Source organism: Chaetodon auriga, chromosome 12 (genome assembly GCF_051107435.1).
Source record: "Chaetodon auriga isolate fChaAug3 chromosome 12, fChaAug3.hap1, whole genome shotgun sequence".
Taxonomy (NCBI): domain Eukaryota; kingdom Metazoa; phylum Chordata; class Actinopteri; order Chaetodontiformes; family Chaetodontidae; genus Chaetodon; species Chaetodon auriga.
This window is the reverse complement of record NC_135085.1, coordinates 21405593-21420324: the sequence shown is the minus strand read 5'-3', so window position 1 is coordinate 21420324 and position 14732 is coordinate 21405593. Positions and strand designations below refer to the sequence as shown.

Sequence of the window (14732 nt, the reverse complement as noted above, 5' to 3'; positions counted from 1 at the left end):
CACAAGATAAATCTGAGGGGGGGGTCGCGCAATGAGTAACAATCATAGACGAGAAGAAAAAATAAAGTGCTGCTGCACGAACTTGTAATAATTTTTGGGCCTTTCTCTAATTACACCTGCTCACTGTGCTTTTACCTCTTTGACTTTCATTAAAGTCTATAAATGGTATAATCTGGGAGGTTTAGAGGAAAATAACTTTAAGTTAACAGCTCGTTAGTCAGGTTTCCTTCCAAATGTAGTGCAAACTTGAACTGGGTTTGCTTTCCACTGCAGTCGCTGGAAAATTGGAAGTTGGGCACATCGAGACAAACAGTTGGTGGCGCTAATTCTCCGATCGGGTGCTACGAGATCACAGCAGAGGTGGAGACAGTGAGGCGAGGGAGTTAAAGAGCTCCAGTCAAACCTCAAATGAAGGAAAACCTGACGGAAAACACGTGTTTCTGTTTGTTTCTGTCATTAAATTGATGAACATCCACAGATCGATCTTCAGTCAGACTTTTTCGTGCTATTTTGCCCATTTTTTCAAATGTCTGGTGTTTTCGCTCAGGTTTTTCTGTATGTGCAAACATAAAACGGGTGGATGGACACACGCTAATTGACTGAAACATGACAAGACCCAGACACTGCTCTCTGGAAAGGAGCCACAAGCAAAACGCTTTAGAATCCACTGATTTCAACGTTTGTCATGAGCAAAAATATTGGTTGTTTTCATAAAGATTTTAAATATAAAGTTGCATAAAATGGAAATGCTCACGTGATTTTAAAACTGCGCTTGAGTAAAATGAGTAAATGTAATCGTCTACTTTCCACCACTGACACATTGCAGATCATCAGCCTGCACAGAGAGACTGAAAGCCGCACTCACGCGTCCTGCCTGCCGATAGGAAATCTGCCTCCTCCCAGGAGATCCCTCCTGCTTGACGAGTGTTGTCACTGGCAGCTGGTGTTTTATACACTGACACACACACACACACACACACACACACCCACACAGACCCTTTTTGGTTACTGTCTCTCATTATCCTCAGTTCCAGCACATAATGGACACACTCCAACTAGAATATTTAGTGTTGGAAGTGTTTTCAGAGGGAAGCTGAGCTTTCCCCCACGTTGGGACTGTAGTATCGCCGATGTATTATTGATGTCTTCTTTTTGTTTTTCTTGGGCTTGTTGTTATATTGCGAGAACACAACCGTAATTGCTCCTTTGGGATTGAGCTCGACGGGATTTATTACACTCGCACTCCAAGATTTAACAGCCAGTCTCGGGACTGGAAGAAGAGGTTTTTGCGTTGGTGTGAAAATTGCCTGTTTGCCCTTGTTCACAACAAACTTGTCATCTCGAGTTTGACGGTTAACAGTTCACTGAGTGCCATATTCAAATTTCCTCCCGCCGTCCCTACCCATGCATATATTCGTCGTCACGCTAGGATTATACTGCACCTTTTATCTTTCAGCTTCATTTTCAGATGGCTGTATCTAGCGTAGAAAGGGATTTTTGCTGTGAGGGGTGGACGTGACGTGAAGGCGAAGCAGCGGCTCGCACCTCGCGCTCAGACGTCTCATCCGAGTCATCACGCTCACTAAACTTCCCTTAACAAGATCATCTTCTCGTTATCGATTCGGTCGTTGTTCGCCGCGGCGCACCGGGCGATAACAATGCCCATCAGCCCCAACAGCTGATCTGAGAGGATTATGGGAACATATCAGTGCAACCCATCAATAGCCAGCACGGTGATGATGACGACGGCGGCCGTGAGCTCGCTTGCAAATGTGAAATCTCCCCAGACACAGAATTGACTTCAGGTGTCTCAGGAAGGGCCATCCTGCAGGTGTTTTAATGATGTTTGCTTCACGCTTGCATGACGACCTTATCAGATGTCACAACTGTGGCAGCTGTGAAGCGAGCGAGTGCATTTCTAACTTTCCCTCATCAAAGGATGCCCCTGAAATCCCTCCGTGTCTCTCTCAAGGCCTTGCCCTACATTCCTTGGTCTCCAAAGTGCTTCTTTCTCTGACAGCCACTCCTTTTTCTTGCTCCTCTTTTTCATCTATCAGATTGCCTTTCATTTTCCTCCCCTCCTCAGCCCGCCTCTGTCTGTCACGCCTCCCTCCCCTCCCTCCCTCTCTCCTTCCTAATGTCCCTCTGTCGTCTCCTCCTGGCTCTTTCCTCCTCTGCCTTCTCCGCTCGCCACCTCCTGCTGCAATTTCAGAGCAGAAAGAGGGGAGAGAGAGAGATTCTTTGACCTGCTAAATTGCACCTCATCTTTTGTATTCATGCCAAGGCAGCTGTTCCTACAGGGATGTGTCTGTGTGGTCCTCACAGCAGTCGCTCTCCTCCTCTATCTGGGTGGAGGTTACAGGGACAAGCAATGGCTGCATCATTGTACAGTCTGCACCAGCAGCTAGCAGGCTGATATGGAGCCAATTAAGGCAAAGGAGTGTGTGTTGTAACAAGGCGCAACCCGATTCTCTCCACACTCCCACTGGCTTGACATGCCGGGCTGCCTGGGTCCGGTCTTTCCAGCAGCTCATACTAATGGAAACCCACGGCAAGAGTTCTCCTCCTCGGCCCGTCTACACCAGACAAGGCGAGGAAGAAGAGGAGGAGGAGGTTCGTGTTTTATCAGGGAGGAAAGAGACAAAAACAAGATGCAGCGCTCTTCTTTTCACCTTTCCGTGCAGGCGGTGAGGAGAGTTAAGGTTTAATGACACTGAGTCCTGCCTGCGGGGCAGAGTCGGCCTGCACACGAGCTGCAGAGGTGTTTGGGATACAAGGGCATTTTTGATTGGGGAGGAAGCACAAGGGAGTCGAGAGGGAGGCGGTGGGTTCAGTGTGGGTAGACACGAGAAGAGAACAATGGTTCCCAACCTTGACTTGCTTGTGGCTCCTTTATATGAGACCGAGGCTTCTCGTCATAAATTGTGAGCGGTTCACCGACACAAGATTTCCACCTGTCAGATTAATTCACTTTAACAAGGCCGACAAGTTACACTAGAATATTTGAGAATCGAGAAACATCTGAAAAAATAAACATATTTTTGCGCATTAGAATTGAACTCTCTCTTCCTTCCTATCTCATGACTCCGTGTGGGCGAAAGTTTGGTTAAGGAAATACTGTGTGCACGGTCGAAGTGGAACAAAGGTGAGCTGTGAATTCGTCTGCACATCACACAGAAACAGGAAGCTCAGCGGCGAGTCTGTCCGTCGTGTGGGCTTCAGTGCAAACGAGCGAGACGGAGCGAATATTCGCAGGTGTTAATGCGACTGTACCCTCGGAGATGGTGCGGCTGGATGAACGCTGATTTCACCTTTTTGCTGCTGCACATGAAACGCGTTGAAGTTGATCAAAGCTGCTGTTTGACTCTTGAGGACAATCATTAGTCGCACAGCCACGAGAGAGAAAACATTGTTTTACCAGTGTCGTACGTCCTTGATAAAAAACACAAATAATAAAAGTCTCCACTCTGAGTAAAGTTGTAAACCAAAGTGATATTAAACCTTTGTGTGATTTCACTTTATTTCCAATGATTATGTGACACCAGGTAACCATCAATTTATCCATCAAGTTTGAGCTGCCGTTCAGAGCTGCACCACAACGGTTTTGTTTACTCCTAGTTATTACACTTTATCCTAATCAATGTTTTTGTCTCCCACTCAGGCGACAGCAGTCCTCCATTATGTGGTCCTTTTTTAGAAACGAACAGAAACAGCATGAGGTTTGGTTTGCTCTTGTCAGGCTTCTGATCTGTTGCTTAAATTTGGGCGTCAGCGTCTGAATTCTTCTGGTCGTGAGTTTGATCGGGGGATGCAGTTTTTGTTCAAAAGTGCCAGATGTGTTTGCTGTGGTGTGTGTGTGTGTGTGTGTGTGTGTGTGTGTGTGTGTGTGTGTGTGTGTGTGTGTGTGTGTGTGTGTGTGTGTGTTCTCAGCTTGATGTTCTCTGAACTGTTGAATCCCTCTCCAATGGCCGTACACTTTTTACTTTGATCACAGACATGTGCACACAGGCGCACATTAAATCGCTCTGTAGTGCTGTCTGTGTTGAATTTCTCTCTCTCTCTCTCTCTCTCTCTCTCTCTCTCTCTCTCTCTCTCTCTCTCTCTCTCTCTCTCTCTCTCTCTCTCACACACACACACACTAACACATACACAGTGAAGAGGCCTCTTTACACCCCTGTTTGCTTTGAAGATCAGAGCTCAGCCACCAAAACGCTCTGGATGATATCAGTTCATGTTTCCACCAGCACCCCCCAAAAAACATCATCAGCCATGTCACTTCTCAAAAAAAAAAAACAAAAAAAAAAAAACACACTCTCAACCTCCATCAGTGAATTTTCATTCGTCTCCTTTTAGGCCAGATACTGTTTTTCTTTCTGAAGTAGATAATTGCCCTCCATCAAACATGTCTTCTATGCGAGGTCCTCACAGGAAACTCTGGCCTAATTAAGACCCGAGCGTCCGAGCAGCAGGAGCTGTCAACCTGGAGTACGACTGCTGACCGCTGGAATCCCTAATTGCCTCTGTTTCGATATCCACTCTCTCCTTCTCGTCCCTCCTCCTCTCCCTCCTCCTCGTCTTCATTAGCTCTCAGCGGCGCCCGCTCCCCACCTCAGCGCTGTCTAATGACTGGTCAAACGTGCATGCCGGACAAACAGCTCCAAATAAGCCCTCCTCCATCGACTCTGCCCTGCGGCGCTCAACCTGCCGGAGTGTGTGTGTGTGTGTGTGTGTGTGTGTGCGCTAACACTCGTCAGCACAATAGGAGCAGGTCTGACTCTTATCTAAGTAGAGCGCCTTTACTGCCATAACTGAACTCCCTTTTTTCTCTCTGCCGTTGCCTCCAGCTGTTGTGATTTTACTCTAATTGGTAAGTGCACTGGTGCTGCCCCTTCCATGCGCTCCTTCTTTGCCGCTGTTGACTCTAAATGACGTTTTGTTTCTCTGCTCCTTTGCTCTTTCTCTCCCTGTCCATTTTATTTCTTAAGCCCAGTAACCACAAATCACACATTTGCCTCAAGGGGTTTTTCCAGCGCAGACAGTGAACGACACCCTCCATCCTAAGATGCTTCGGATAAGGAAACTCCCCAGAAAACCCTTTAATGGTGGAAAAATGGAAGAAACCTCAGGACTCGCATGCAATGAGTGTCTGTGCAGAATGGACCCGCACAGTAGAATTACAGCACAGACGATCAATTATATATCGATTGTGAACGTGTTTGAAGAATGTGGAGCCGGGGGGACGTCGAGCAACCTCAGGAGTCGCCAAACAGACGTCACATGACCTCGTCTCCGTCATGGCGATAAGGAAAGAGGAGAAACGAACGAGCTCGAGCGCACCTGTCGCACATAAGAGAAGAAACAGACAAGAACAGCAAGCACATAGCAGAGACAGAGGGAGAGACATGAGGTCTCACTCCCTTATCCTTCCTCCCTCCTCCTCCTCCTCCTTTTTATCCTCCCATATCATAAATTGCACATTTTGGCTCTCACAGTAGGAACCAGCTTGACTTATTTTTCAGGGCATTTTTGTCCCTTTTTTAATCTGATTTTAGAGCTTTTTTGGGCAATTGTGCTTAATGATGAAATAACACATCAGCATTGCAAATATCCACTCGATTCATCTCAGCCAGATTTGTTTTAACTTTACCCCGCTGCCAGACACAGCTGGCTCTGCAGAAGACCGCGGTGCCATTTCCCCCCGACCAGCCCGTCCTCTGCTCTGCATTACTGATGCTGCATTTGTTTGATGGTTTTTTACAGTGTTGGTGGTTTTTAATTGTTGCTGCTGCTGTCGTTGGCTGGTTTGTCTGTTGGGACGCCAGCGTTCGGTCCACCACATTTAGCCAGTGAAATATCGCAAAATCCACTCACTGGATTGTCATTAAGTTGTTTTACAGGCGTTCATGGCTCCCAGAGGATACTGAATGACTGTTCCTGTAGTGCCACCATAAGGTTGACATTTGTGGTTTTGAGCATTTGGCTCAAGTCTCTCAGAGCTGCTAGTACGGCTGTCGACTCTTCAGCTCATTTGTACAACTGCTGCCTGAAGGGGTTACTCTGTACATATGGCAAGAACTGTGATTGGTCAGCCTGGGGCTGCTTGTGTGTCCTCCTCCAAGTGTCTGATGCCTGCAGAGGCTGCTGAGAGTGAAGCTGAAAGAGAAGCTGTGGTATCCACCCATTTTCAAAGCCATGTCCCCCACAGACCTTCTGCTCAGCAGCCCGGCTACGAACGAGTCGAAAACAGGGAGCGCACAAAATGTCCTCATTCGGTAATGACACAAGGCGGACCTTTCCACCCGTGCTCATGACCCAAGTAAATGAAATAATTCAAATACAATTAGTGTGGGAGTATAATTAACGCAGGTTATGACCAGATTGCGTGCAATACATACATATAACTTGGTGATGTATAAATCAAAGTCTGTGCTGCAGGTGACTAAATCCACCTTTTGTCTTAGCAGCGCTAACATTTTGCTCTGCTGTAAGCTGCATTTTTGGTTGTTTTCCGATCAAAACTGGCTTTGTTTTTCCTCACTCATGTGATCGACGGGCCATGCAGGACAAAAGCTGCATTCACGACCCAGTGAGCAACACATGAGGGTGAAGTACAATAAAAGATATTTATATGTATATTGAGGCCAGAATTCCCCGGCTCCTTTTGTGTTTTAAGAGCTTTCTAGAGCATATTTGCTTCAAGCCACCATTAATTTCTGACTGCGGGTAGAAGTCCTCTCTCTGAGGACGCCAGAGAAAACAAAGGCGTCTTTGACGAGCCTAAAGGTCAGCTCGGAGGAGGCTGAAAATGCTCCGTTTTGTTGTGGTATTTCCGGATGGTACTAGACAGCCAGACAGCGTCCTGCTGGGCTGGATGATTGCCACCTCTCATAGCTCACATTTACCGGCCATATCCTTCGCATCCTTGAAGACCCGGCATCCTCGGTAAGCCCTCGCTCGATCCCCCTTCCTCCTGCATTCAGCCACACAAAATCAATAACAACACTCGAATGCTATTTCTCCGCTCTGAGGGGGTACAGCATACGTCAAGCGTAATGGTTCACTGCAGTGTAAGTATGTCTTTTCCTCAAGGGACCGAGCTGAGTTGGAGAGGGGAGGGGGGAGTCGGGTGAGGAATTAAAGCTGATTTCATGCCCCCTTAAGACCCATGTGAGTTTTAACCACCAATTATTGCCTGTGTTACCCATGAGCAACAGAGGGCCCAGAGCGCCGACTGCAAAGCCAATCAGGCCGGCCGAACGACACCGTCTTCTCCAACTACAATCACAAAGTAATAATACGTGATTATATGAATCCTCTGTGGCTTTTATTCCTCCCTGTACTTTAATCACGCCCTATTTTACACGGTCTTCAAATGACACTCAATAACCAGACTGCCCAAAATAACACTGGAAACCCGCTATGGCGAGCATGGTGTGTATTCAGCACTTGAATCAACACCAGAACGTTCTGCGGTAACGTCTCACACACCCAACCCCCGTCTCGCTCCGCTCTCAAGGATACCGCTTCCCCGGGTGATCTGGGACCAGGCTGCCTCTCTCTTTCACCCCCTCCACCGCCGCTCAAGGTTAATCCCCGCAGCTCTGACAGCCATGTTTTCCAGGGGTTAGGAGGTCAGGCAGGGCGAGCGGTTGGGCGGGCGATGATGGTCCACGCGGCCCTGTGAAGGACGGGTTCACTGGAAGCAGAGGAGGGTTCAGACGCTGACAGAATGAGGAAGCAGAGGGCGGCCCCCGCTGTCCGGGTTGTGGCTCCTGCAGGCGGAGCAGAGGTGTGATTGGCGGTTAATTGTCTGCGGGTTGGTGGTTTTGGTACTTTTACTAGGCCACTGTGGATGGATGGATGGATGGGAAACCAGGGCAGGCTCCCGGTGTGTTCCACAAGTGGGACAAGGTTACTCTTCATCCCTCTTAGGCTGGAAATCACACTATGAAATGAAAAATGATTTTACCCTCTGAGCTAATAAGTAATAAGTGGAAAGCTTACAGGGTCCAGCTTCTGAAATGTGAGGATTTACTGCATTTATCTGTTTGCTCTGATAGCAAATTGAATGTCTTTGGCTTTTGGACCATGGGTCGGACTAAACAAGAGTTTTTTGTGGGAAACCATGATGGGCATTTTCATTATTTTCTGATCTTTAGAGACCAGAAGATGGATCTTTAACGTCGACAATAATTGGTGAATTAATTTAGAATAATAGCTTGTTGCAGCTGTGCAACATCGCATGTTTTCTCAACCTTTTTGCACCTCGTCTGGTAATCAAATAGTAGACGGATGGTCTTTATTGTCCCTGTTCATGCCTCACATGAGGAATACACAATATGCATACAGTTAAATATGTACATATATACACAGTTACTCCCTACATGCAGAGTCGCTGAATGAATTGTGTCTGTTTTTAAAAAGTCTAGTTATTAATGGACGGGATATGTTACAACAACCTCAGTTTGAAAGTTATTTTTGTGCATGTTAGAGCCAATCAAATGAAGTAAAAGTACTCAAGTGTTACCCACAAAATACGCTCATCAAAATTAAAAGTACTCATTCTTGAGTGTCCCTTTTGACACTGCTGGAGTTTACTGATGCATCGGTGTGTCAGCAGCATTTTACTGCTGCAGCTGGTGGAGGTGGAGCGAGTTTAACTACTTTATATACAGTTTGGTAGTTGAGTCTGGTGGTTCCCAACTCGGGGGTCGGGCCCTCCAAAGGGTCACATGATAAATCTGAGGGGTCATCAGATGATAAATGGGAGAGGAAAGAAGAAAAAACTATTTTCTAACACACATTTATACAATTTAACAAATCACAGACCTCTGAAATGTGGCAGAGGCCCCAACTAGACACTACTTCTTTGTAAGGGGCCACAGCTCCAGGGCTGTGGGGCCCTGTAATGTGCCCTTAATTATTATTTTTTTTATTTTAATTTGAATAATAACTATGGCTATCAGATCAATGTAGTGGATAATAAGTATAAGGTAGCATAAAATATAAATACTCAAGTAATTGCAAGTACCTCAACATTGTATTTAAGTGCAGTACTTGAGTTAAAAGTACTCGTACGTATCCCTGCATATATGTACAGAAGCTCATAGAGTTCAGTGTGATATCTTATTCATTGGCAGGATGCACACAGCTCCTGCACACGTCTCAAAATCCATTTCTAAGCAGACTCCACTGAAGTTGCAGAAGAAACGTGGGCTCGCGTCGCTTCGCTGTGCATTTTAACAACGGGAAATGATCCTGGAATGGTTTTGTATTCTGTTAGATTGTCTCAAAACTAAGGATGACTTCTCGGAGAAGTCAGAGGGCTTTTAAGTGGTGCGGCTCCACTGTTTGATGGCTATAATATGTGACTCAGCAGAGAAATGTTTGTTTTGTGCCAACCTGAAAAACGTCTCCTGAAAATTACTTTTCCTCTTCCTTCTCTATTTTTATGCCTCCAGTAAGACAAAAATAGCCTAATGGTAATCAGGATACATTATTTATTTTGGATATTCTTCTGGGTTAGATTACTGATTTTAGCTTTGATCAGGTGATGTAACGGGATACACTTTTAATGAAGCGTAACACTCGGAGTTTAGACACAGTAAATCTTTTAATTATGATCAAAGGTGTTGTGTTGTGTTAGAAAGAACAAAGCCAGCGATTTCAAATACATAAATGATAGATGCGTTTTGAATTATGAAGCATTTATTCCATGAATCATTGAGCGGAGCACCGTTTTCACGGAGCTCGTCGAGGATGGATCCAGCCTGAGTGAAACGTTCAGTTCAGGGTCTGAGGTAAACTACAGTTTACCTCGGCTCCATCACCTCAACGCAAACCGCCATATTGGACGGGTCACGTAATTCCGGCTAAAATGGAGAGCCCTGCTCAGACCATCCAGCCTATTTCTTGGTAATAGTCTGACCGAGCTGCCTGAAGAGGCCAATTCTGGCCAGCGAGGCTCACTTAAATTCTCTGTGAGACAGAGGAAGCAGGAATAGGGTCTGTGGAGCCACTTAAAAGCCCCTGGGTGAAAATGGGATTTCTGACCTGCTTCACTGGTGCTGCAGCTCTCCAGCCAGATTGGCTGTCAAGGCGCTGCCAGGTGGGAGAGGGTAGGGCAGGGGGAGACGGGAGGAATGGATGGATGCTGCTGCTGCTGATGGTGTAGGCCGCCTGGACCTCATTAGCTCAACATTTCATCAAACATTACGGCACCGGGGTGGCTCTCACTGCCTCCATACGTCTCTTTTCTCTTTCGCCATCTTTTCTTTTCTCTCTTTTTGTAGCCGCTTTCTTCTGTCTCCTCTTTCTCCTTCTCTCTCTCTTTCTGTGTTTCTCCCTCTGCTCTTTAAGGTCTCATTAACTAGATGAGTCTGCTCTGCTGGTAATCTGCCACTAAGTCAAAGTCAGCAGCTGAGGATGATGATGACACATCTCCCCTCACCACACACACATCCAGCTATAATCATTTGTTCTTGTTAATGCCACGAAAATGTAAATTTGTCACAGCTATATGAATGTAAATAAGCAACGTGTTTTTGCTGGGGAGATATTTCAGGGCACATTACGGGGCTCTGCAGGCCTGGTTTGCATATCATTGATTTTCAGAGCAGGGGTCTGTGTGGAAACAAGGAACATCCACACGCACACATACTAAGATGCGTGGCAGACACACACCAGCAACATGTAGATCTTAACATACACAAATAAGTCTAATGTTAATGATGCGTGTGCATGCACACCCTCAAATGAGCAAGGTGCAGAGGAAAGAGGCCACAGGCTCAACGAACTATATGTGTACAAATATAAGACTGTCAGTGTGGTCTCGAATGGTGGCTGCTTCTCCAACAACAACAACAGGGGATGATTGCATGGCTGTGTCAGAACGAGAAAAGAAGCACATTAAGCAGGAAGATGTCAAAATTCAGCTGATTTTTATAATTACAGCCATAGATGTTATTTAAAACGGTAAAATACCGCAAAATGCTTCAGTGGAACAGATCCACAGCTGCATGTTTTCCTTTCATTATTGGTTAATCTGTCAGTTATTTTCTTGTTTAATCGATTCATGAAAATAGTGAAACGTGTCCAGTTTTACACATGTCCAAACTGACGTGTTCAGTTTGCTTGTTTTGTCCAACCAACAGTCCAAAACACAAAGATACTCCATTTACTAACATGCTGCAGACTCAGAGGACAGGCAAATATTCGAAAACAAAGAGCAGGAATAATTGACAATTGAAAAATAAAAGCCTCAGGAGATGTAGAATAAAATCCTTTTACTTTAGCAAGTGCACATATGTACTGTGCAGAGGTAAAAATATGCCCTCAAGTGTACATACATGACACCAAACAAAGGTCAACAATAACAGGTTAAACATATTCTTTGATGATCCGTTTCAGTACAACATGTTGTGGCTCTTATGAAGGAAAGTACTAAAGGATTTGTGTGTGTATTTAATACACATATTCATGATGTGTTATTGTTCTTATCAGTAGTATCGTTTCTATATTAAATCCCAAATACCTTATAGTTCAGATTTGATAATTCAATATGAATTTCCTGCATCTGAACTGCTGTTTCGGAGGTAAACACACATTCCTGGGTTGTGTGCGAGTGGGAGAAAGATTTAAGGTGAATCCTTTGTAAGACCCCGGGGTTTCTACCAATCGCAAAGCAATATGACAGGCTACATATCCCCAGGAGGCTCTGTCGCTACCCATTTGTCAACAAAGCATTTTTTGCCTCAAACACATAGTGAAGCTTTTTACCAAAGTTCCCCTAGGTGTGCATTTCTGTCTGCTTTGCATATTTCTGTATAAACCAGGGCCAAACAGAACTTTCAGAGCATACCTGACTTGTGGAAAAAAACAGAGTTTGTTGAGTTTATAACAAATATGGTGCAAAACTAACATAAGAATTCTGCTGGCAGTGCTGCAGGTGTTTCCACAGGGAACGAGGGGCCCAAATGTTTTGATGCACAGTGTATATTTGTATGTGAAATTTTATTTTCTCCCCTGTTTACCTCATGTTTCTTCTTTTTCCTCTCTTGCTTCCATCAATCAGCCTCTCAGGATGCACTGCCAGACCTGCGCCCTGGTGACCAGCTCGGGTCACCTCATCGGAGGCGCTCGGGGCGAGGAGATCGATCAGGCCGAGTGCGTCATCCGAATGAACGACGCTCCCACCGCCAGGGGTTACGCCCACGACGTCGGCCGCCGCACCTCCCTGCGTGTCATCGCTCACTCCAGCATGCAGAGGGTCCTGCGGAGTCGCCACGAGCTGCTCAACGCCAGCCAGGACACGGTGTTCATCTTCTGGGGCCCCAGCAGCTACATGAGGCGTGACGGGAAGGGCCTGGTGTACAACAACCTGAGACTGATGAACCAGGTGCTGCCCAAACTCAAAGTCTACATCATCTCCTGGCAGAAAATGCTGCAGTTCGACGAGCTCTTCAAGAAGGAGACGGGCAAGGACAGGTGAGGGAACGACGGGGGTGCAGTGAGGATTGAGAGGCATGGAGGACGGCGTGTTTAGCTCCTGTAGTGACAGCAGCGCTGATAGAAAATACATTTCTCGGTCACAGGTTCTCAAATGAGAGAATTTGCTGCTTTTTCTTTTGAATATAACCTCTTGGTCAAATAATAACTGCAATTTGACAGCTTCACCTCAGGCTATGGGGAGAATATGATCAGCCTTTTTCACTATTTTCTGACTTTTCATTGACTAAACGATTATTTCAGGAAAAAGCAAAAATCTGACATCTCCCAATCATGAAGATAATCTTTAGTCGGAGCCTTAGATTACACTGACATCATAATATTGTGGTCATGTTGTGTTTTAGTTAAAAGCTCATATCAGTGTGCTAAATTTGCATATTCTTGAAGGCCAATACTTTCTAAATGAGTACCTTTACTTACATCTCAGTATCACAACTTTCTAATAGGTGTAGTTATTGTAAGAATTAGGCAAAAGAGGCACCCCGTCCTGCTCAAACGAGCTGCAAAAGCAGGCAAAGATGTGCAGCAGCATGAGGAACAATATGAACTTCATCCAGGCTGGTGGATAACAGCTTCGATTTCTCCTTCGGGCTCCGAAACTCTGTTTCTTTAAGTAGCCTTAACAGAAATTTTTTTGATATTTTGTGCAAATGAAAAACTTTTTCTTCCTCTCTCCTTTGGGCCAGAGGAGAGAAAGTGTTTTCTGCAGCTTCTCTGCTCACATAAAGCAGCCTCACATATAGAACGACAGATTTCCAACATCGTCTGACCTTCAAGGAGACAAAGTCAACACTGCGCTGACGTGGTGAAAGGTTCATGGCTTCTTCAGCATATACTGTACAACAAACAATTCAGTTATTCACAGTGCACTTTGTAAAACTCCTGCCTCAGTTTTTAGTATTTTGTACCATGAATTAGTCATTTCTACTGTCAGCACTGAAGCGTGGATTAAAGTAGAAACTGTTCAGATGCTTTTATAATGCAGTTCAAGCTCTGACTGTATCAACAAAAGCACATATTTTACAACACCACACCACATGTCGCTGTTTCTTTTGTATCAAACATGATGAAAATCAGCTTGTAGAAACAATTAAATGCCTTTTAAATAATCTGATTTTCACACTTGGTTGTAGTAAGAATAGAGGGAGGAAACTTTTATTAATTACAAACTAACATCATCAATTATTAACTTCCAATTTGACATATTTGTAGCTTGTAAGTGTCTTGTAACTTTGAGGCCTTCACTTGTATGATGCGGCCCTTAGTTTTGGTTGATGAGCTACTTGTTTCACATGTAAACAAATTGTAGATGGTGGCGCTCACATGCCAGGGTGCACAGCAGGAAGCTGCTCAGTAATGACTTTTTGTCAAAGTCATTACGTTGCAACACAGTTCTACCAGTCGTGGGAAGCCTCAGAAATCAAAGGCTGTCGAAAAGCACGGCGCTGCTTTTACGGTTTTTTGAAAATCAAGCTACATCAGTAGTTTCACAAAAATATGTGTTAATTTCATGCATTTAGACTCCTCTCGAGTCCCAGATGTTGGCGTTTCCTGCAACTTCTTGAAAGTATCGCCAAAGGAAACATTTCAAAATGGTCGAAGCTCAACATGAAATAGTAATGCAGCTTACAGAGAGAAAAGCATGTGATGTACAAATGGTTTAGAAAACACGGCGCCGAGTCTCTGCAGCACCTTCTCTCAAGCTGAACAGTGATAAAAGAACTCAAATTTAATGAGTCCTTGCTGAGTTCTCAGTCCTGTGGCCATTAATGCTTAATGAAAACACTACCGCACACCCTCTGTTTGCGTGTGTCTCTCTCTTTGAGCCCTCGTCAGTGGAGACCGAATCTGACTTCAGCCTGAGAGAGATGTCAGGGGAATAGCTCAGACATCCATCCTTCACGATCTGTGTGTACAATCACGATAAACACTTACAATGAGCAAGCGGCTCCTGTTGCACTGTTTCCTTTATAGCGCTAAGCATTAATATCTGTGAGGCTTATTTGAGGTCATTTCTGCACCGTGGAGTGTGTAAAGTATTACTTTTATAACTAATATTTCAGAATAGTGTAAAAGGTGTTATCAAGATGAAAAATGTGGTGTTTCTTTATGAAATAAGAATATTTGAATATATGAAATGAATCCTGCTGTCTTGAAGGATTTAGCATTCGTAGCAGAGTTTCTGGGTGATCAACTGTACGATCGGCAACCCTGCGAGCCTGTAA

The 14732-nt window shown here is 45.1% G+C and overlaps 1 protein-coding gene across 1 annotated transcript in view; it reads left to right on the top strand.

The window, feature by feature from the left end:
* Positions 1 to 14732, top strand: part of st6galnac5a (ST6 (alpha-N-acetyl-neuraminyl-2,3-beta-galactosyl-1,3)-N-acetylgalactosaminide alpha-2,6-sialyltransferase 5a) — a 46722-nt gene that overhangs the window by 14793 nt on the left and 17197 nt on the right. The window contains exon 3 of the mRNA XM_076745688.1: positions 12074 to 12486. Coding sequence (XP_076601803.1) covers positions 12074 to 12486 — 413 coding nt within the window. The remainder of the gene's footprint in view (positions 1 to 12073; positions 12487 to 14732) is intronic.